The sequence below is a fragment of the Buteo buteo genome, chromosome 1 (assembly GCF_964188355.1).
Source record: "Buteo buteo chromosome 1, bButBut1.hap1.1, whole genome shotgun sequence".
NCBI lineage: Eukaryota > Metazoa > Chordata > Aves > Accipitriformes > Accipitridae > Buteo > Buteo buteo.
In genome coordinates this window covers 25,490,351-25,513,905 of record NC_134171.1, presented here as the reverse complement: position 1 = coordinate 25,513,905, position 23,555 = coordinate 25,490,351, and the positions used below count along the sequence as shown (strand labels likewise).

Here is a 23,555-nt window from a genome sequence, read left to right as displayed (position 1 = left end):
CAGCTGTTGAGTAAATGTAATAGTCTTTATCAAGGATCAAATCCAATGTGTTGTCAGGACACTGACTCACAGAGACAGCGGGATAGCAAATGCCACAGATGGGCTAAGAGCAATTACAAATTCATTATATATTCTCTCACATACATTGCATTTTCATTGCAGTGAGAAGAAAGAAACAACCAAATTAGTGGTCTACCTTATTTGCATCTCTTTCTCAAAAGCCTGAAATCAGACTGTACCGGGTACCTCGAAATCTGAGATATGCCTGTTTTGGCACATGACAATAGCCTATGAATCACAAGCAAAACCAGTGTTCACCACTGCCTACAGTTTGAAGTTCCAAAGTGCCAGTGATGGAAATTTGCCTTCGGAAAGTTATAGAAATTGAATGGAAGACTTTTTTCCTGGCTCCTCCTTACATGAACTAAAACTGAATGATTACTTACCTGTTTTGCTTCCCCAACATGAACATGGTCCTTCTGTTTTTCTTCATACATGTTTCTCAAAACAGAGATAACCAACTCATTCTCTTTTTGATCATTTCTTGGTCTTAATTTCTTTAATTGAAAACACCACAAGCACAGTAATTATACATTTGTATTACAGTTAGCAAACATTTACTCTTTTCACTTTGTCATTGTCAATACATCCTTAGTGTAAGAACAAGTTCAACTTGGTTAATGCTACCACTCCGGTCCACCAGAGGACACCAGTGTCCCAGGTAAAGCAGCAACAGAGCCAGAGAAACACTTGACCTCACTTCATACACGACAGAATTTACATCAAAGATAAAGGACAACTGTAGAGGTATCAAACTGCCACAAGCAAATAAAGACTTAAAAAAATATTTTTGCCAATTTGCTTTTGATGTAAAGAAAACCAAAACACTGTCGTTTTGAGTTTGTAGCACACGTGAAGTATTGTCTTGCAGTTATGATGCACAACCTTTTGCCTAGAAATCCTTCTCATTGGGCATTCCATTTTTCAGAAATGACATAGGTATCTGAAAAATTAGTGCACAAGGTGAACATATTTCTCTCTGCCACATTCTACTTAGATCTGAATTATTGTACGAGAAAATGTTTTTAAAACTATTATAGAATTTAATCCCAGAAACCTAACTTTTGAAAAGCATATGCTGTTTTAAGCTTATTGATGTAATGCAGAGGATACAGTACGAATTAGCTAATGCCAGGGTAGCACATCAGATTAATAAAAATATCCTTAGAAAGACAGTTATCTAAAAATGCAATTCACAGTTACAACATATGGAGCTGTAAGAATGCAACAACTAAAATTTTAGACAGTTCAACTCAAACAAATCAGCTGAAAAAGATAGGCAGGAGAGATGTACTTTACCCTTGGTTTTATGAAGTTAATTGTTTGCAGACTCTTACCAGAAGCAATTATCAGTTTCCTGTGACTACTAGAAGCTTTAGACCATTAAAATGAGTGCAGAATACTAAAAGGCAACAGTGCCAGCTAGCTGCTGTATACTAAGCAATTACTTAGCTCATGGAATTGCTCCCACAGGGTAACTTCCAAATTTGGTACTAGATGATAAACTGCCACATGGAAACACATCAAGAGACTGAAATGACTCAAGAGAGGAAGTAAGTATTATTTTTATAAAAGTCTGAAATTTCCTAATCTTCAACAGTGTGCCAAGCCCAATGACGTTTCCTTCAATGTTCATCATCTGTCTTAAATCTAGCTATGCTTTCCTCTGTGCTCAAATGGATTTCATTCAGAAGATAAAAAGTTAAACATTTTTAGTTAGTTTAACAAGTATTAAGATCTAGTATAAATTTTAGGCAGGAACTTTTCTGATCTGGGAATGTTACAGTAATTTGTTTTGGTCAAAGTAACAGTTGAATATTCTCACAGTACAAGTTACTGCCTTGACCCACAGAAAAATGTGTGCAGTTTTAGTCAGTGACAAGTCAACATTTTCATGGAAAACAACTAGTATTAAGGGAAGAAAAATTAGTCAAATAAGCCATTTTCATCATAAGACAAGTTTTTAACAGCTCTAGAAAAATGATGATATTGAAATTAAAGCACAAGTTGATAAACAATCTATTAAATAAAGATAGTAATTCACAAAAAAATGAAAATAACTTTGGTGCTTCACACTGATGTTAGCAAAAAACATGAATTGCTTTAAAATCTTGAAGGAAACAAAGAGCTTACCTTAACCTCTTCAAAAACAGAGGCCTGCTCCTGGTTATTTAGTGTTGTTAGATGCTTTTGTAGTTCTAGTTTAGTCTTAGAAGGGTGTAACCCTACCAAGAGGAACAAAAAAAGAACAAATCACAGGGTCAAATTTGTCAGAATTAATCGATCACAAAAATATGCACACAATTTAAGCCAAGGCTCATCAGTTATTTGAGCTGACCCATTGCATTGATTTCATAACAGGTTATTGGAAAGAACTCTAGGTTAATTTAAAGCTACTGCTGAACTCATGTCTTTAAAATGAGGGACACGAACTCTGCAACAAGGAGATTTACTGAGCACAGGCCAGGATTATATATACTCTTAGCTGAAGATTCCATTATCACACAAGATAAAATAAACCCACGATCTACTGCATTTTAGCAAACTGCTTTGTTCGTGTTTTATGCAGTACTGCTTGGATTTTGCCTGTGGTATAAATATAATTTCCACTGATTTTTCTCTTCTGAAAAAGAGTAAATTTATTGCATGTTAGTGAAGTTCTTGCTTTGCCTCTTGCTGAAAACATTTACTGACAGTCTATAGCAGACTACCATCTCAGATTATTTTTTTCTGCTCTCATCCTGGATTAAATTCCTTTCCTCTGTTTTCTGTGGAAAAACAACAAACCCTCAACAGAAACAGTAGTTTCTGATCATGGCATTTCTCCTTCAGAAGCAGATGATACGATTAACCAGATGGCATGATTAAAGGCATTAGGAATCATTTGCCTTTAAGAAATTTCTCAAAAATCATAGCTAGCTGAAGACCAAAATAGAGTGAAAAGTAGTTTTGGAAGTTCTCCAGTTTCATCAAATTAATACTAGATAGGTTTTAGTCCCACAAGCTACTGTCATGTGATCTGACAAGCTGCTGTTGCCCTTTATTCACCCCAGACATCGCTTAAATGAACAAATCCTAACTGTGAAATTTGCTGAAATGCAAAGAGGGGGTTTTTTTTTGTCTTGAACTTGTTTTCTGGGCAACAACTACAATTCTAACTGCTACATTTTCATGAAGGAGCATAGATCAACACCACAAACATGCATATGAAAAGCATACTGTTCAGTTCATGTTTAGTAGTAGTGTAATGCCAGTATCTAAGTGGATTCAACATGGCAGCAGGTCATAGCTATTGCAGCATATAGTCTTGAGAAGTTCCTTATCTACAATCCCCTGTGTTTATAATAAAGCCAAGCTAGCTGCAATTCAGTTATGTTTAGACTCTTAATTAGTTTTCAAAAATTCAACTAAAATACAAGAAAGCAGCTTAACTTGACATTGCAGTCCTCTAAATAAAAAGACTGGCCTTCAACCCTTCATCCCACGTCCCAAGCTCTTCTTAAGTATTCATTCCCTTAGAGTTTCACACGTAAGATTGTCCCCCAATAAAATTGTTAACAAAAATATTCAACCAGAAGGTTCTTCAAACCTCACCTTCTATCTTTTCACATAGTTTATGCAAGCTTTGCATAGGACATCCTTCACAGAGCTGGGGCTGTGCCTTGGAAGTTTGTTGCACAGCAGCTACGGTGAAAGCCTGTTTCAATGTCATCATGATTTCATCAACCTGAAAAGAATAGAGTGAAAAAGAACAGAATTTCACTCCTCCACTGAGTTTCTGTTTTCCTTAAACACACACACAACAGTCTTTTACAATGATACTGCTTGTTTGGGAATACGTTTATGATTAAAGAGAAAAGCTGTTCTCATGCCATTTGTGCACACAAACACACAAGCAAGACAAAACTCATCGTGAAGACATAGCTCTTCCAGGCCACCCAATTTTATTACTGTGGTCTAATAAAAGATACTGCCTCTATCTAGAAACCTTCTCTTTTCTGTGATAAAAAAGCTTACTGAAGTTGTGACGTACTGGCCTGACCTAGAGCACAGAAGTGTAGTCCTGATTTTCTGAACAGGTACACTATGAAAAAACCCTCTTCCAAAAAAGAGGCATATGGTCTAACTTAGTCTGTGCAATGAAAGGAAGTTTTATTGGATTTTAAAGGGGATTTTAACTTCTGCCTTCAAAAGAAATTAAAACTTCCCTTGCAGGCTGCTATGTTAGTTACATTTTTAAATCATATTTCTGAGTGGAGCAGGATTTGAAGACATTCAGAAAACTATAGGAGCAACAGAAGACTTTCAGGGCCTAATATTCTATTAGGCTTTTCTTTTCTTTTCTTTTCTTTTCTTTTCTTTTCTTTTCTTTTCTTTCACTTACCAGTGCTTCATCTGTACACTGAAACACGTAGCAAACAAAGTGGAAGCCTCCATTTTCTGAAGACTCTCTGCAGATGAACCCAAAGTGATCCACATGTCTAATTCCCTAGCACAAAAACAACAGTAATGAACCAGTCATATTTACTTTCAATGTTTTGTACCTCTATTTTTTCCAGTGACAAAAGCATGAGAGGCCCAACAGATAGGTTGCATATCTCTGTTACAGCTACATTAAAGTCACCTGGCCATTAAAAATCTACTCTGTTACAGAACCTATTACTTCATGAATCTTTCAAATTTCACTTAAGTCAGAGGTTGTTTGTTGTTTTTTGTTGGGTTTTTTTTTAATGACTGAAATATAATAGATCCATTGGAGTACACTTACAGGGATGAATAAATACTATTCAAGATGTATTTTACCCAAATTGGAAATAGCAGGGGAAAAAAGCTCATTCTGTTTTTCTTTTCTTTTGCTTAAGTGGTTGACAATTGCTTTACATTTGTAAGAGTAAATCAAAGCAATAGTGAAAACTGGATAAACTATTTTTTTTTCATCTAAAGAAACGCTTGGCTAGTTAAAAAATGAAAATGGTTAAATATATTACTTAAAGATCACTCATGGAAGCATTTATTTCTCCTAAAAGGCATGCAAATTCAGGCACAATCTACTTGCAACAATAGATAAACAGTACATCCTGGTAAAATGCTAAGAAGGTTTTTTAGTTGCTGGGAATTTTTTTCATTTATTAGAAAACTTTTGGATGAGTAGAGTTAGGTGATCCCAGTGCACATCTCCTCAGTGCACCATTCTTGGTTAAAAAAAACCCAAAACAAACAAACAAAACAAAACCAAACAAAACTTATGATGATGAATTACACGCATGGTGGTAGAGCCTGTTTATAGCAATTCAATTACACTCAGCATCATTTTACTACCTTCTAGCTGTCATAGCACAACAATATTAAAGTCAGGTAAAGAGAAGCAACAAACTGTTGTATCAAAAATCATAATCATGAATCACAGTAAATCAGAAATTTCAGTGAAATTTAAACAGTCTGAAGATGCCAAGCAGGACTTTTTTGTTGGGTTTTTTTGCTCTTTCTTGTTAACACAGCAAGAATCACTGAATATTCTCTTTTCCTTTTTATCATGAAGAAAACATTAGGAAAAAAAGCATTTCAAAAGCATAAAAAGTGAATACTTCTATAAAACAGAATGGCCAGGTGTCAAAAAAAATAGAACATATTATAGCAACAGATATCCTGGGCTATCTCGGTTAGCAATCCAAACAATTCAGTCAGCAGCGAGGCCAGCAGAGGCAAGGGTAAGCGTGCGGCCAAGCGCTGGACTGAGGCGGACCAGGAGGTTCCCGAGGCCCCGGAGCGCCGGGGAGGAGCGGAGGGACCGGCCAGAGCCGGCGGCTCTCGCGAGAGAGGCTGGCGCGGCGTGGGCCTTGCCAGGGGCGACCGGGGGAGATTTGAACGGCCCTGAGGAGCGTGGGCCACCAGGGCGTGGTGCGTCAGAAAGGGCGTGACACAGCAGTTAGAGCAGGCAGGGGGTGCAGGCAGGGCACAGCCCCCCTCTTCCTCTTCCAAGCTGGAGAAGGCCATTGTCCGGAAAAATGTGGCAACGCAGACAGAGCTCCCATGTAAACATGCAGCTGTCCAGGTCTCTGGCTGCAGGGAGTGCCTGAGTCTATCACTGATGACGGAGGGCAGCGGGGACACCTCTTGTGTGAGGTGCGACCAGGTGGATGATCTGCTCAGCCTGGTGGTAGAGCTGAAGGAGGAAGTGGAAAGGTTGAGGAGTATCAGGAGTGTGAGAGGGAGATAGATTGGTGGACCTACACCCTGCCATCCCTAAGGCAGAGGCAGCAGATGGAGGCTCCACAAGAAGCGGAGGTTCCCCTGCCCTCCTGCCACCAGGCAGGAGGGGACCTAAGAGATGGAGGGGAATGGATACAGGTCCCTGCTCAGGGAGACAGGCGAATCCCCTCCCGGTCTCCCTCTCCTTCCCAGTTGCCCCTACACAACAGGTATGGGGCTCTGGAACTTGAGGACCAGGCCAGTGAAGATCAGGGTGTAGATGAAGCCCTATCTAGGGAGGTGCCTAGGCCTGGTCGGGCAGCCCCACGCATTCTCACATCCTCTGAAAAAAGAAAAAGGAGGGTAATTGTCGTAGGCGACTCCCTTCTGAGGGGCACAGAGGGCCTGATATGCAGACCTGACCCATCCCACAGGGAAGTCTGCTGCCTCCCTGGGGCCTGGGTAAAAGACACTACCAGGAAACTCCCGGGTCTGGTTTGGACCTCTGATTATTACCCATTGCTGGTTGTGCAGGTTGTCAGTGATGAGTTTTCAGAGAGAAACCCAAAGGCAATCAAAAGGGACTTCAGGACACTGGGACGATTAGGGGAAGGATCGGGAGCACAGGTAGTGTTTTCCTCAATCCCTTCAGTGGCAGGGAAATACACTGAAAGGAACAGGAAAACACACCTGGATAATACATGGCTCAGAGACTGGTGCCATCGCTGGAATTTGGGTTTTTTTGATCATGGGGAGGTTTACATGGCACCTGGCTTGCTAGCGACAGATGGTTTCCAGCTATCTCAAAGGGGTAAAAGAATCCTCGCTCGTGAGATGGCAGGGCTCATAGAGAGGGCTTTAAAATAGGTTTGAAGGGGATAAGGGATAAAACTAGGTGCACCAGAGATGAGCCTGGGGGCAGCGTGCCGCTGTTAGGGGTGGATTCGATAACCCAGCTCAAATGCATCTATGCCAATGCACGCAGCATGGGCAATAAACAGGAGGAGCTGGAAGCCATCGTGCAGCAGGATAGATATGACTTAGTCACCATCACAGAAACATGGTGGGACGACTCCCATGACTGGGGAGCTGCAATGGATGGCTACAAGCTCTTCAGAAGGGATAGGCAAGGTAGAAGAGGTGGTGGGGTGGCTCTCTATGTTAGGGAATGTTTGGACTGTACAGAGCTACACGATTCTGATGACAAGGTGGAGTGCCTATGGGTGAGGATGAGAGGGAAAGCCAATAAGGCAGATATTGTGCTGGGAGTCTGTTATAGACCACCCAACCAGGTTGAAGAGATGGATGAATCATTCTACAAGCAGCTGGCAGTAGTCTCAGAATTGTGTGCCCTTGTCCTCGTGGGGGACTTTAACTTTCCAGACATCTGCTGGAAATACAACACAGCAGTGAGTAAACAATCTAGGAGGTTCCCGGAGTGTGTGGAAGATAACTTCCTGACACAGCTGGTGGGTGAGACAACCAGGGGAGGAGCCTTGCTAGATCTACTGTTTATGAACAGGGGAGGACTGGTGGGACATGTGATGGTCGGGGACTGTCTTGGGCTTAGCAACCATGAAATGATAGAATTCTCAGTTCTTGGTGAGGCAAGGAAAAGGGTTAGCAAAACCACCACTATGGACTTCTGGAGGGCAAACTTTGGCCTCCTCAAGGCACTGGTTGAGAGAGTCCCTTGGGAGACGGTCCTGAAGGGCAAAGGGGTCCAGGAGGGATGGACATTCTTTAAGAAGGAAATCTTAATGGCTCAGGACCAGGCTATTCCTCTGTGCCGAAAGTCAAACCGCCGAGGAAAACGACCGGCCTGGCTGAACGGGGAGCTTTTGCTAGGAGTCAAGAAAAAAAGGAGAGTTTATCATCTCTGGAGGAAAGGGCGGGCAACTTGGGAGGAGTACAGGGATCTTGTTAGATCACACAGAGAGAAAATTAGAAAGGCAAAAGCTCAGCTAGAACTAAATCTGGCCACTATTGTAAGGGACAACAAAAAATGTTTTTACAAATATGTTAACAGTAAAAAGAATCCCAAGGAGAATATCTATCTTTAATGGATGCAGAAGGGAACATTGCCACCAGAGATGAGGAAAAGGCCAAGGTACTTAATGCCTTCTTTGCCTCAGTCTTTATTAGTGAGTCCAGTTATCCTCAGGGTACTCCACCCCTTGAGCTGGAAGGTAAGGATGAAGAGCAGAACATACCCCCCTTAATCCAGGAGGAAATGGTTAGTGACCTACTATGCCATCTGGACACTCACAAATCTATGGGACCCGATGGGATCCATCCAAGAGTACTGAGGGAACTGGCAGAGCTCCTTGCCAAGCCACTCTCTATCATCTATCAGCAATCCTGGTCAACAGAGGAGGTCCCAGAGGACTGGAGGCTTGCCAACGTGACTCCCATTTACAAGAAGGGTCAGAGGGAGGATCCGGGGGAACTACAGGCCTGTCAGCCTGACCTCGGTACCAGGGAAGATTATGGAACAGTTTGTTTTGAGACCACTCACATGGCAAGTCTGGGACAAGCAGGGGATCGGGCCCAGTCAGCATGGGTTTACGAAAGGCAGGTCCTGCTTGACCAACCTGATCTCCTTCTATGACCAGGTGACCTGCCTAGTGGATGAGGGAAAGGCTGTGGATGTTATCTTCCTTGACTTCAGCAAGGCCTTTGACACTGTCTCTCATGGCATACTCCTTGAGAAGCTGGCGTCTCATAGCTTGGACAAGTGTACTCTTCGCTGGGTGAAAAACTGGCTGGATGGACGAGCCCAGAGAGTTGTGGTGAATGGGGTGAAATCCAGTTGGCGGCGGGTCACAAGTGGTGTTCCTCAGGGCTCGGTGTTGGGGTCGGTTCTGTTTAATATCTTTATCAATGATTTGGATGAGGGGATTGAGTGCATCCTCAGCAAGTTTGCAGATGACACCAAGTTGGGAGGCAGGGTTGATCTGCTTGAGGGCAGGGAGGCTCTGCAGAGAGATCTGGACAGGCTGGATCGATGGGCTGAGGCCAATCATGTGAGGTTCAACAAGGCCAAGTGCCGGGTCCTGCACTTGGGTCACAACGACCCCATGCAGTGCTACAGGCTTAGGGAAGAGTGGCTGGAAAGCTGCCCGGCAGAGAAAGACCTGGGGGTGCTGGCTGACAGCCGGCTGAATATGAGCCAGCAGTGTGCCCAGGTGGGCAAGAAGGCCAACGGCATCCTGGCCTGTATCAGAAATAGTGTGGCCAGCAGGAGCAGGGAGGTGGTTGTTCCCCTGTACTGGGCACTGGTGAGGCCGCACCTCGAGTGCTGTGTTCAGTTTTGGGCCCCTCACTACAGGAAAGACATGGAGGTGCTGGAGTGTGTCTAGAGAAGGGCAACGGAGCTGGTGAGTGGTCTGGAGCACAAGTCTTACGAGGAGCGGCTGAGGGAACTGGGGCTGTTTAGTCTAGAAAATAGGAGGCTGAGGGGAGACCTTATCGCTCTCTACAACTACCTGAATCTGAAGGGGGTTGTAGTGAGGTGGGTGCTGGTCTCTTCTGTCAGGTGGCTGGAGACAGGACAAGAGGAAATGGCCTCAAGCTGAGGAAGGGAGATTTAGGTTAGATATTAGGAAAATTTTTTTTTACTGAGAGGGTTGTCAGACACTGGAATGGGCTGCCCAGGGAAGTGGTTGAGTCACCATCCCTGGAGGTATTCAAAAAGTGAGTAGACGGGGTACTTCAGGACATGGTTTAGTGGGCATGGCTGATGTTTGGACTCGATGATCATGAAGGTCTTTTCCAACCTAAATGATTCTATGATCCTATGTTGTGTTATCATTTGAAATACTAACAATAAACCTTCAGAGGATGCCAGCTGAATGAAGAAAAATAATTTTACGTGTATCAAGATACTTGGTTTGTTGGAGTGTGACAATTACACATAGATAACAAAGGCTTTATTACACAAACATCAGGCACTAATACGCCATGAGAACAAAAAGATCAGAAGGACATTCAACTGATGTAAAGCCTGCAGCTTCTCCAACTCTAGCTTCATTGGATGTCCAGGCTAAGCATTTCAGGAGGCAGCTATGTGATTAAAGCAAGAACAGGCTGATGCAACCTGCTGACTCTCTCCCTCCACCATCCACATCAGAGATGTGTACAGAACGCGCTGAGCCCCCTCTCTAACTTTTCTCCTGAAAACCAAACTGCTACGGTGGAAGGAGCCCATCTGAGATCATGGCCCTGCCCATAAAACGGCAAGGCACCAGGAGCTAGTAAATGCTCTTAGCTATTTCAGATTAGCTAATTCAGATACCATCCAGAACCACATACTTCTTTCTGCCATTAAGATATCTCACTGACGGATTGGACATTCTGGAAATTAAGTACTGATTCTGATCTCCCTTATAATTTAAATCCAGTGCCTTCAAAAAAAGATTATTAAAGTTCTTGTATGATCAAGATGAGTCCATGAGATTGTTCCATCTTCTGAAATGTGCATACTTGGGGGAAAAGCTCTCTGTACCCCAATACCAATATTTGCCCAACTGACACAACATCTGCCCTGTAGCACATTTTTCAGGCAGGAGGGGAGAATTCAATCAGAATCTCACTCCTACTGCTCCAAGGAGCACAACCATCTGCTGACCTTCAGGGCAAGTCAAAAAGTCTACCCAACTAGTTCCTACCTAAGGAGACGTCCTAAGGGAACATAGGGATAAAGATTTTTCTGTGATCAAGGAGTTCTCTTCAAAGCTCTTGATCTGACAGCATGCAAACCACTTACGTTTACTCTGAAATTTTCATAATAGGTACCTGTATGTCTAGTGATGAAAGCTATCGTCATCAAATTAAAAAACAAAGTCACTTATGAAAAAAAAAACCCACCAAACCAATCCAAAAAAGCTAGAAGCAAATAACAGCAAATCATATTCCCTATATTTAAAAATGGGTAAATAAACCTACTGCAAAAAAAACCAGTTTTGCCCCAATATCATTAAGGCCAGAACCTGTGATGCACTGAGTAGACCTGCACTACGCAAGTAAGCCAAGTGCAAAATAGTTCCTTAGTGCAAGAAAGAGTGGCAAAATTCACATCCCGGTATACCAGGTCTTATTCCCACCCAAGCCGCACAGTACAAACAAGCATTGCATTGGTTTAATTCAAGGTGAACTTTCAGTTCAACTAGTGGGAACATCCATTCCTCAATAAATTTAAGTTTATTTATACAATTATAGTTCAGATTATTTTCTCAGAGGTTTAAACCAAAATGATTTGTAACAGGTTTTAAAGGAATTATGTGATCTGAGGACTCTATCCTAATTTAATGAATTAAATTCAATTTCCCCATTAACTTAAACTGAATCAAATCTGGTACACAGACAAACTAAATACAAATAAAGCCCTGCAGGACAGAAAATGGCTAGTGAAAGACAAATCCCTGCATCCTGACACTGGTTAGTTAACAAAAGCAACTGGTCTATGAAATGTCTTTATGAACAGTCATTTCAGTCTGCAGGTTGATGTTTGAGCAACTCTCAGAGAAGAGTCCTCCATTCCTGTACACAGGACCCGCCAACAGTTAGTGCAGCTGACCATACCGGAGTGCTGTAATCGCCCGAGCTGCCCCATGTCCTTGATGTGACGGTGACTATTCTGCCCTCACACCACTGAGCCGCTGCAGTAGCTGAGCGTGAATCACATGCCTGTGTAACCTACGCAACGCCACTACTGCATCTTCGCACATGGAAGTTGCATCTCTTTCAAAACATCACCACTTGAAATAAGTCATTAGATAAATTGCACCCTCACCTAATCCATGCAAAATCAAAGTCAGAGCCATGAAAATGAGAGGCAGAAGGACAGGGAAGCAAACTCTGTGACATAAGGAACAGGGATTACTGTGAATGAGGAGGCTGTAAAACATGCTTACCCTCAGTGCATCACACACACTGCCTCTGTGTGGCAGAGAGTTGTTTCCTTTTACACACATGCAACTTATACTCTAGAAAAAAATGTATTTTTGAAGTATTTTTCAGATAACTCTTACATATCATTTTTCTCCTTTCATTATCACTTCTTGAAAAATATGGCTCAGAGAACCCCAGATTTGCACAACTGTGAATCATGCACACTGAAATCTCAGACCAGAGCTGACTAGGGTGTTCCTTCTAGCTTGTATTATTCATCCACCACACACAGAAGTGAGTCTTTATCTTAGAAATTACAATGCAAAGCATGAGAAAAGAATGATGGTTTTACAAAATTACTGATTAACTAGCAACTTGTCAATAGCAATTACTGAAACTGCTGGGGTGAAAATCTATTCGAAATGCTAGGAGAGAGGAGAACAGGAGCATTCACAAGTGGAGAATATATAAACAAAAAAAGAGAGAAAGAATACACTGCAATCTTACCTGAGAACAAAAGGATATTTCTTTAAAGCTTTTTTCAATTGCTACTTTTTTTGTGTCAGGACTGATAAGGTAAACTTCAGACTGGCCAATCTAAAAAGAGCAAAATAAATAGCAAGATGATAACAAGTAACATTACACTTCCTTTTGTCTTGCTATAAAAATGTTGCCTGGACATAAATCTCAAGGTTTTTTCCTACCTATATATTTAGGCCAATTAGTGCACTGTTATCAGAGAAACAGAGAATACTGAAACAACATTGATTTGGCACTCAGAGCTCTGCACATTACCAAATTGAGATTTAGTTTCACATTTGAGACAAGAGACTGAGAATGGTGTTTAATTAGATGAGAGTAATATTATACCACAAGTAACTTACTTTGCATTGAGAAAATACACTCACATTCCCTTTTCTTATTTTCTGGAGTCTTGGCAGAACACATTCCCAAAAGCCACTTAATGAAATTGTCCTACAATTCAAACCCAAGTGTGTACCTCTACCTGTATTCCACCTAATTTTTTTTTAGGGGTTTATTTAAGACACACATAGCATTTAATTTAAAGGCTCTAACTCAAACTATACAAATGAGCTTACTGGAGAATATTTTCTAACTTAATTTAATCTTTAGACCATTTGTACAGCAGTGACCCAAAAGCTGAAGCTAACTTTTGACGGGCTAAGGGCATTTTTAAGGTGAAACTATTGTTTTCAATTTTTCAGCTTCTGGCAACGTCTTTGTAACATTTTAACAGATAAAATTTAAATTTCTCATAGCTTCTAGCACATCAGGAAGTCTACTAAGGACAAGTCTCATATCAGATTTTAGGGAAGATGGGTGGAATCTGGATCCATTCATGAGCATGACTTAGACAAACCTGCTGAAGCTTCAACCACTACCAAATCCCAAAAGACACACGTAAAAACATCAGCAGCACCAATATACCTATAATTTCTTAAGGAAGGGGCAAGGGGAGAATCCTGAATGTGAATGGATCAAGTGAGATGTGCCACTTCTGTGTGTCTAAGAATGGTGCTGTGCATTCACCTTCTACCTCTTCTTTCCCTCCCTGCAGCGAGAGGCTCCTTAGCTCAGTCCCACATACTCCTTTCACACTTGGTCCCAGGGCAGCAGGGATCATTTGAAGCCAGCTGAACAAGGGGAGAAAAAAAACCCCAATACATGCATTTCTCCCCATCCACCCAAAATACAGCCAGGAGAAAAGCCTAAAAATAAAAAAAAAAACCAAATCCCAAGAAATTGGCTAGGAAAGCAATTCTTCAGGAAGAGATACCAAAATCAGGACTGTCTGAACCAGGTGAGGAGAGTCAGCAGATAACCCATTTGAATATTTTTCACACCTCATACACGAACCAACCTCTGCTGCAGTCCTGGTGAAAATCCAAGTAAGAACTTTAACTGAGAAAATACAAACAAATTTTTTCCTCTGGATATAAAGTTACTTTTAAGCATTTCATGTGTAGCCACACAGAAATTGATGAGCAAAGGTGAAGACCTGCGCACGTTGCATACACACCCATCTTCAGAACCTGCTAAACACAGGGGACGGCTAACCAACAAACTCAGCTCTGCCACGAGCTGCTAGTTTGTGGATACCAGAGGCACAAACCACAGTTACACCACTTCCTTATATTCAGCTGAATTTAGACTGGCTGAATGGCAAAAGAATACAACTGTGCACACTAAACAATATTTTCCCAGGCAAAAAGCAACCCAAGAGAGAAAGCCAGATCAGCAGAGCCCCACAATTTGGAAATGAGCCTGTCAGCAGGCGACTGACATTATATTCAGGCTGAAGCTGCATTTGTCTTTGAGAACTACTGCATCTATTTAATATAAATTAAAAATGCACTCACTGGAGTAAGAGGATCTGGACCTAAGCAGTCCATCTATAATCTCCCTATCTCTAAAATATGTGCCATGAATTAATAATGGACTCAGGATTTGTTTAAAAATCAGGCATTATTACAAAGGGCATCTATATTTTCTGTGTGTAATACGTGCTCAGGGGAAGAAGATAAACGTGGAATTGTTTTTACTGGGGCACAGAATTTCTCTCCACCTTCTTCCACTTCTCTCTCTGATGCCAGCCTGCCACAGCTAAACAGAAGTTTTAAATCAGTTTTAAAACTACACCTCTTTCTGTGTGTTACTTTTTACAGACAGAACAGTTTGACAATCCTTCTTAAAGCAGCACTTCTCTTCCCCCCCCCTCTAAAAAAACTGCTGTAACTGCACCTACTCCACTCTGTAACTGCCCTTCAAAACTCCCAGCCCCAACAGCAGCTGACAGATCCAAGATGACCTTATGATAGCCAGCCATTGCAGTATCAGCTCCAGGTTTGCCTTATGTTCATAAGATACAAGATATATAAAATATGTTATATAACTTACCTATCATGAGGATTATAAGAGGAACAAATAACACATTCCTTACTTGTTTCTCAGGTCTTGAAAAACACTTTTGCTGCTCACCTATCAAGGCAAAGGCATTGCTAGCCACACAAAAGCAGGACAGGAGTGGAGGCCAGTATGGAGTAGCCTAGGAATTTACTATACTACTCCATCATTACACAGACGTGTTGGCAGCAGCAACACCTTCATGAATTACACTGCTTACCATAAGAAATAAAGTCTACTAGCCCCCAGTCATGGTTTGGTCCTCCTGCTCTCGTTACAGGTAACTCATTCACCTGGAAATTTATTTCTGCTGTTACTAGTTAGTGTAATTGTACATACCATTCTGCAATTGCGTAACTGCCTACTAACTTGCTGTAGCTTTCTAAAAGCTGTCTTTAGAAGCCCAATGTTTCAGGTTGTGGTGTTTTAAACTATTTAATATAAACTTATTTTGACTCCGTAAGACAATTTAGACTGACTGGAAATGCTTTCCAGAGAAATAGGCAAGTTTAAGTTAAGCTCTGGTAATTGCAATTAAGTTATTAAAGAAGTAACTGCCATCTGTCAGAACATCTGCCTTGGTGTTTGCCATTCCAAACTCTAAGATGTGAAAACGCCACCAAGAGCTACAAATCTTGCTTTACCGTAAACAACATTGTCCGGTTTTCTGCAATGTCTGTTGGCTGCACAACACTGTGTCCATAGATAAGTTGACTTTTTAGGTTCAGTGAAATTGCATCTTCTTCAAAAGACCTGACAAAGCTGTTACTTCTATGGCTTCCCTCTTGCAAATCCTTCTTAAAAGCAAAGGAACGAAGCCCAGGCTGAGAAAAGGATTTCCTAATCGGCCTTTTCTCCTCCTCTTCACTGACCAAGGGCTGGAACACAGACCGCAATTTGTTGCTGAAAGAGAAGCCTCCAAAATTATTGGCAGTTTCATGTTGTTGGGATGAGGAGTTGAAATCTGATTTTTTCGTACAACTTGCACGATTAAATTTCTCAATGCATTCATCTATGAGTGCTGGAGGTGCATTTTTATGTGCTACTGTCACCCGTCCACAGAACAACACCTCAAACTTTTTGGCAAAAGGGTCTTCAACATCTGAAAGATTATTCTGAAACTCTTCTTGACGAGCAATTTTTCCAGCTTGTCGAATAGAGCTTATAATCTCAGGCACCTACAGGAGGGGGAAAAAAAAATACACATTAGTATCTGGTAATTTACGACAAACAAGCTGCAACACTAAGAGGTGCTCCCTGCTGTTATTTTTCTGGAATGGCTAATTTGGTTTTGTTTTCTGCAAGACCAGTTGAAGTGATCTTGTATTTGTCCAACAGACACCTTATAAAAGTTAAACACTGACTAGATGAATTGCTCATTTGTCTCCCTGCAAGGAGTTCACCATCAACAACACTTTGTCAAAAGAGCTTTGTCTTTTGTAATGTTCTGTGTTTTCAGTAAAAATTTTGCATCTGAAGGAAATATAACGTGACAAATTCAAACTCAAAATGAAAGATAAAAATACTTCAGAAAGCATAAGAGAAGCCACAGACTAATTAATGGGGAAAGTTATTTATTTAATCTCTGTTATTTTTCACTCCCTTCTCTTACTCAAGCATTCATGTCATGTAGATTGAGTCTCTTGCAAATTCGCTTTCAGCATCATAGTAGCATATTACATTGTTATGGCAGTTTGGGGCTTTTTTAAACTGTAAATAGCTGTGTTTTTTAAAGAAACATATTCATTATTTTAGATGTTCATTTTTGTTCTACCATCCTAGATGACACTCTCAAACAATATCACTTCCACATACAGTATCATTTGCAGGGCATCTGTATGAGAGAGCAGTCTGCTACAGCCCACAGATGTAATTATAAACAAAACTCAAACTGCCATCTGATATGTTTTAAGTAACAGTAAACGGTAACAGCTTCTGATATGGTTATAAGGTAAATACATAACATGCATATGCTATCTGCTAAGCTGCTGCAAGGCTCATGCTTGGTTACATCCCACTGCTTTGACTGGCCTAGGAGATTAAGGTTGTTCTGCAGCCTGTGCTGCTGCCATAATGACAAATGCACGGCCACCATCTATGATTGCAACAGATAATTCTGCCGACTTTTTAATTTCCCCAAATTACTTTTGAGAAAAATCCATGCTAAGTGTGCCAGATCCCTGACAAAACAAATTTCCTCTGTCAAGCACCAGTTGGAGCTTGCTTAGTTACAAGTATTTGGTTGCGGATAGTACAGAAAGAAGTCTGGGAGCAGCAGACTAAAACAGCAGCCCAGAACCATCTGCTGTATGAGAAAAGGCATCCCTAAAACTAAAGAATGCTTCGGAGACATGACCTCTGTCTTTTTCAGACATTTCTATGGTTATCTAACGCTTAAGCATAATGCAATAATGTACATAAACCAATGCAGGAAACAGCAAAGGACTTAAAAAAAAAAAAAAAGGGTTGAACAGTGAAAACTGAATGGTTATATTCTGGGTGCTCATAAAGACCTCAGTAGGATTCTTTTTACAGACAATGAAACACAGATATATAGATATGGATGGACGGACGGATAGATATATAGATATACATACACACACATACAGCCAGTGGATTTAAGACAGTAAGTAACAGATTACAAAATAAACAAGACTACTCAGGAAGCATTACTTCACCCTCAAGCGCAAGGCATGAGTCATCAGCTAATCACTCAGCAAAGACAACTGGGGAGAGGTAAGAAAAGCAGGGTCATGACTTCCAAAGTCTGTTCTCAGCTATGTCATGAACCAGTCAGAAAGCCTTGGGGTTGGGCAGCTTTGTGCCTAACTTCTCAATCATATACAAGAAGTACATAACAGTATAATGAATCTTTATTACTTCAAACGATATGCATTTGCTCCACAGTGAGCTCAAGGTTCACCTCAGTTTTATTTACCTAATACTCCTTCAAAGAACCAATTTTTAGTCACATAACATATCAGGATGACAGTGAAACATAAAACTTTATTCTACCCATACTTTAAGCTGCAACTGCTCTAGCATTTTCTAATAAACACATTTTACTTTTGTGAGAGCGTCTGGACTCACCAGCCATAGGCAATTTTACTTCTGAGTTGCCCAGAATACAGGCAGAGACCTGCGATCCCACCTCTGCTTTTGCTGAGGCTGCAGAGGTGACAGCAAAGGTATTTTCTGGAAAACACTCCCTTTGTTAAAGCCAGGAACATCAGCTCTCACCCAGGCAAAGAGTGCCACTGTCTTAGCTGGGGTTAAGCTCCCCCAGCACCACACGTTTCCAGCAGTGCAGGTGCCGCAAGGGTTATAGATGAGCTAAAGCGCAGACAAGGCATTAGGGATCCATCACAGAAATGCGGTTATTGAATTTGATTTCTTAAATGTTTTTTGTTATCAAACACCTTGGACATTGACAAAATTGCTATTTAGCAGTAGCTGGACTTTACATACAGACAGTAGTTAGAGAAAGACATTACATCACACAGAATGAGTTTGCAGTAGTTAATAAACTTCATGTTTGAGGAGACCTAGCGGGCCTGTTGATGAAAACCAAGGGGAGTATTTATTATTTATTTTCACACACGTTAAGGCTTGAATTATGTCATTTATAAGTAACAGCTGGCTTCCATGCTACACTTACTGAAAAACACTGACAACTCTGTTTCTGCTTATAAACCTAAAAAAATTCACAGCCTGTTAATATCATTTTATTACTTCTGATTAGGCAATTGACGCAGTATTACTCTAGCAGAAGAACCAAATCACCACCTCGCTTTCCTGTGACCCTTATGTATGTTAAATATTAATCTCTTTTCATTAGTAAAGACAAGATGCTATGATGAATGAGAAAAAAACCCCACAATACATATTTCTGTGGAATTGTTCTTGGCCTGATCAAGATTTGGGCTCTTTTCATCTACCTGTACCCTTCCAGGCCTTTTATGCAAGTATCTAGAAATGAAGAATTCACACACTTCTGTGTGTCCTCTGACCCTGGCTCCCTCAGCAAACAGACTTGGATGCTGAGTACATGAAGATCAAGTAAACATTAGTTCAAAAAAAAAACCAACAACCCAAACAAACAAAACCCTGTGTAATGTAAATAACTATATAGATATATTATTATTTTACTAATTTGAAATAATTAACAATGCAGGCTTTATGTTGGCAAATGTTTATTAACCACAGCTGGAATTTTTCCAGATTAGGCAGCATGCCACTGGGTGAACAGTAACCACATCTCTTGCAAACCTCCAGCAATTAAGATGTAAACTGAATCAGGATTTATGGCTCTACAATTTGTATCAAAAAGCAGCAAGGATCAAGTTGCTCCTGAATTAAGTTAATGTTGCTTGGAGTTTCTTAAAGGTTGTGGGGTTCTTTCTGAACATAAGAAAAAACCTTTTTTATTGTAAGGGTGGCCACATGCTGGCACAGGTTGCCCAGAGAGGTTGCAGAGACTCCATCCTTGTAGATACATGAACTCTGACTGGACACAGCCCTGAGCAATCTGCTCTAGGTGACCCTGCTTTCAGCAGGGGGCTGAACTAGATGATCTCCAGAAGTCCCATCCTACCTCAGCTTGGTGACTTAGATACCAACATCTCCTATACAGACCTTTAGGTAATTGTGTCTACTAATCTGAACTTACTAAGACAGTGGGGAGGACTGTTGCACGCATGTACGATTTCTTCCTGCCGCACAAATTCTCTTTTCTAGCATACTTCTATTCTTAAGTGTTTTCTGACTTCTCAGTATAAACATGTAATTAGTGGATAAAGATTATTTCTATAATCAGAAAAAAACTGCTGATGACCTAAAATTATTTCCCTAAACCCACAAAACTAAGTATAGAACAACAGTGTAAGCAATGATGAAACTTTACTAAACGCAGAACATTACCTTCTCATCACTCACTCTGGGCCAAACAGGACTGGTGAACAGAAGACACAACTGAAATGTATTAGGAAACATTTTTGCATTTAGAGTGTCTGAATTAGATACAGAAAAAGATGTATCTACAAGCACTAAAACTAACACTGGTCTGTTATGATTTTTTTTTTTCCAAGTATACCATGTTATTTCTGCTATGATGAGAATGTTTATTTTGCAGAGACAAAGCAGGGAATTGAAATACTGAGTATTCTTGTGACTTGACTTTTGGGTAATCAAGCAAAACACAAAACAACACCTAGAACTTCCTAATGCATGTTATTCTGTTACCAGACAAACTGCTACAACTTCTATGCCATGCACCAAATCATGAAAGAAGGCAGTAATTTAAGCATGCACAGGTTTGCTGCATCTGAAGAACAAGGAACAGCTCTTTCCCTTCACCAAAAGAGAAACTGCAGTTGCATTTTTTCCCCATGCTACCAGAAGTCACCCCGTAAGTTTACATACAAGCATGCAGTAAGATGTCAATGTTTTTAGCCTGTCAGTGGATTTGACAGTAAGAAACTATTTTAATGAAAAAAGCCCAGTAACAGCTGAATGCAACAGCTGCCTTTTGGTAAACAAGACCAGACTAAAAAAAGATTCCCTGTTTCTTTAATACACAGTAGGTAGGAAAGCAAAGCATGCCACAGAAAAAGAACTGTTAACACATCAACTAGCCAGGACTAGGAAAACAAAAGCAAAAAAAGAAGTGGCATGATTATGATTTTAGGTGCTATTCAGTGTTTATACATACAGTATAAACCTACCAGTTTATACCTACCAGTCCCTTCATAAGGGTTCAGGTCAGTGAAGGGCTCAAGCACAGGCTTAACTATTTCAAGGGAGTAGGTGGTTTTGTTTAATACAAGACTGACCTGTGTTGTCAGGAACTGGTCTTATACAACAGACTCCATAAATTCTTTGACACTGAAAACCATCAGGGTCAGATCTTGAGTTAAACCTCGGAAGGTCTCACACCACCCTGGCTGGAATAGAGCCTTACAAATCTTTCACAGAGCTCTTGAAAAAAGTAGATGTTATGATTGAGTTTTGCCTACCTACTCAAGTATGAGAAGACATCTGAATTATTTTTAAGTGCTTTTACTTGCCTTTTTTTCTGACCATAGCAGGCTCAATAAAATATGTCAAGAAGTCTAACATACTGTTTGCTGTTAATACCTTTCCTTCTCTATTTTACAAGAGTGCTGCTACAGGAAAAACAGGGTCTGCAGCTATGTGTCTTGGGAGAAGCCATCTAGTTGTATCAGAGCAGATAGCAATATTTTTGTCACCCATAAAGTATAATCATGGAATACTTTTTTGAGACATATACAACTTATATAAAAAGATGATACAGCAAAGTAATTATCTGCATTTTAAAGACTGCATAAAATCTTTGATTTCGGTAGTTTGATGTGTACTAAAAAGCAGTTGGTCTGTTTTCAGCACACTTCCAGCAAAACAGCTGTGCAGTAATAAAACAGATCAATGCTTCCTGACCTTATCATTCCTTAAACCCACGCTAGCAGTCAGCTGACTTTTTTGAACAGTTTTCTCCACTCAATGGATTTAAAGTTCAGCATTTTTAGATCTAAAGCATTTTAATTTATAGATTTCACGGGTTTTTTGGGTTTGGTTTTTTTGGTTTTTTTAAATCAAGATACTGCACAATTTCTCCTTTCCGAATCATAGAATAATTTAATTTGGATGTTACCTCTGACAGTGCAGACCACCACATAAAGCAAGGCAAACCTTCCAGTTAGATCCAACTTCAAACTTAGATGAGATGCTGGGGGCCTCATCCAGCTGAGTTCCAAGTAACCCCAATGACGGGGACCCCACAACCTCCTCTTACCCACAGGAAGCCTACAGCTGCCAGAAAAATAAGGGTAAGACACCATCAGCTGAGATTTCTTTTGTGAGAGGTCCCGCCCCCTAGTTTAACTAAAGAATGAACTAAAAACTTCTAGCACAAAACCACAGGCTTTAGTCTCTCACTGAAGTAAAAAAAGAAGTTTTAAAAGTGACAGAATTTCCTTATTCCTCAGCGTTAGTAGAAATTCAAGGTAGAAAAGAGTAACAAACTTTTCAAGTTAATTTCCATTTCAGTGAAAGACCTTTTATATTCAGATCTTATCTCAACTATCTTCACAGGTTTTTTTCTTCTATTATCTTGCTTGGAGACTGCTCTACAGCCTCCTACACCTCACTTTTCCCAGTCCTTAACTTCAATTCTCATTTTCCATATTTTCACCTCCTGATTCCTAATCAACAGTTCTATGGAGTACTTCAATTATTAGCTTTCTTCCTTTGCTACTTTTTGACTTTTATGCCTCTCATAAAGCCACTTTCAAACGAAGATTTAATTCAGAAAGAGAAGCAGAAATTTTATAGTTCCTCCAGTCCCTGTATGACGACCATCTTTTGCAATGTCCCATCAGTTTTTCTGTGCATAATGAATGCACCACAGATAAAGCCAAAGTGAGATTCTTACCAACAGCTCCCTAAGTACTTAAGATCAGCGGGTGCACAGAGAGACAGTTCACCTTTGCTCCATGACTTCATGCCTCAATCCATGATCCAAAACTTTTCTGCTGTATCCTCACTGCTCATAAAACAACTGAACTGTGCCATTCTCAGCAGCTTCACCATCCACGCATGTCGGTCTAGCTCATTTCTCTCTATAGGACCTAAAAGGCACTATGTGTCTCATTTGACTGGGGAACTTGTGGATATCTTTTCAGGAAGAAGAAGAAGTCAGAGCACAACCAGACAGCTGTGAAACCAGGCCTGCAAAGGCAAGACAGAGATGTAGTTTCAACCTTGATAAGGGAAAGCTCAATGGCTGAACAGTATCATCACAGACCTATGAAAGGAAGAACAATCATATGCATGTCTACTTGTGGGCACAGTTTGCTTAGTTAGGTTTGAATGGGCATTATACAGAGAATGGGATAAGTGAGGGTGATGGGGCTAAGACTAATTTTGCAGGGACATATGTAAGAAGCTGATGAACAAGAGTGCACTAAAATTCAAAGGATATTCTGTCTGGGGCAGAAGAGAGTCATCTGTTTAAATCCAGTTCTTTTTGACTCGGAGCATGGTGGACAAGTGACACTAGCATCCTCCGAGACGACTCTGACACAGTGAGCACAGAGAGTGGAGCTCCACATAGCCAACACATACTCTTACAGTTTACACATTATCATAAAAAGCCATAAAGGTGACTAGACTTCTCACATAGGTCAAGTGCTGCCTCCAGAAGATTGCTAAGTAATGCAGATTGATGCCACAAGTATGTATGCCACTTTCACAGCATCACATTCCTTTTAATATTACAGACAAACCTCAGCTTGAGAACCTTCCTCATTACTCCTCAGCCAGATGGAAGAAGTTACACTTTTTGCAAAGTCATGTGAGTTGGAGAGCACTCCATGCAATTTTAAGAGGCACAAAAAGGTTTTCTTTCCTTCCTGAAAAAACAGTATTTGCAAAATCTGTTTATAGATTATTGTAAACAAGTTCAGAAATAG

At 40.7% G+C, this 23,555-nt stretch overlaps 1 protein-coding gene across 11 annotated transcripts in view; it reads right to left on the bottom strand.

Annotated features, from left to right (window-relative positions):
- Positions 1 to 23,555, bottom strand: part of TBC1D1 (TBC1 domain family member 1) — a 120,493-nt gene that overhangs the window by 51,720 nt on the left and 45,218 nt on the right. For 8 of the 11 annotated variants that reach the window (XM_075024325.1, XM_075024305.1, XM_075024338.1 and 5 more), the window contains 6 exons: positions 15,711 to 16,244; positions 12,649 to 12,738; positions 4,445 to 4,549; positions 3,655 to 3,787; positions 2,194 to 2,285; positions 447 to 557 (listed from right to left, as the gene is read on the bottom strand). In XM_075024325.1, the coding sequence (XP_074880426.1) occupies positions 447 to 557; positions 2,194 to 2,285; positions 3,655 to 3,787; positions 4,445 to 4,549; positions 12,649 to 12,738; positions 15,711 to 16,244 (1,065 nt within the window). Of the gene's footprint in view, positions 1 to 446; positions 558 to 2,193; positions 2,286 to 3,654; positions 3,788 to 4,444; positions 4,572 to 12,648; positions 12,739 to 15,710; positions 16,245 to 19,986; positions 20,074 to 21,736; positions 21,776 to 23,555 lie in introns of those variants that run through there. The other 3 variants (XM_075024368.1, XM_075024346.1, XM_075024375.1) reach the window with 3 other exon arrangements.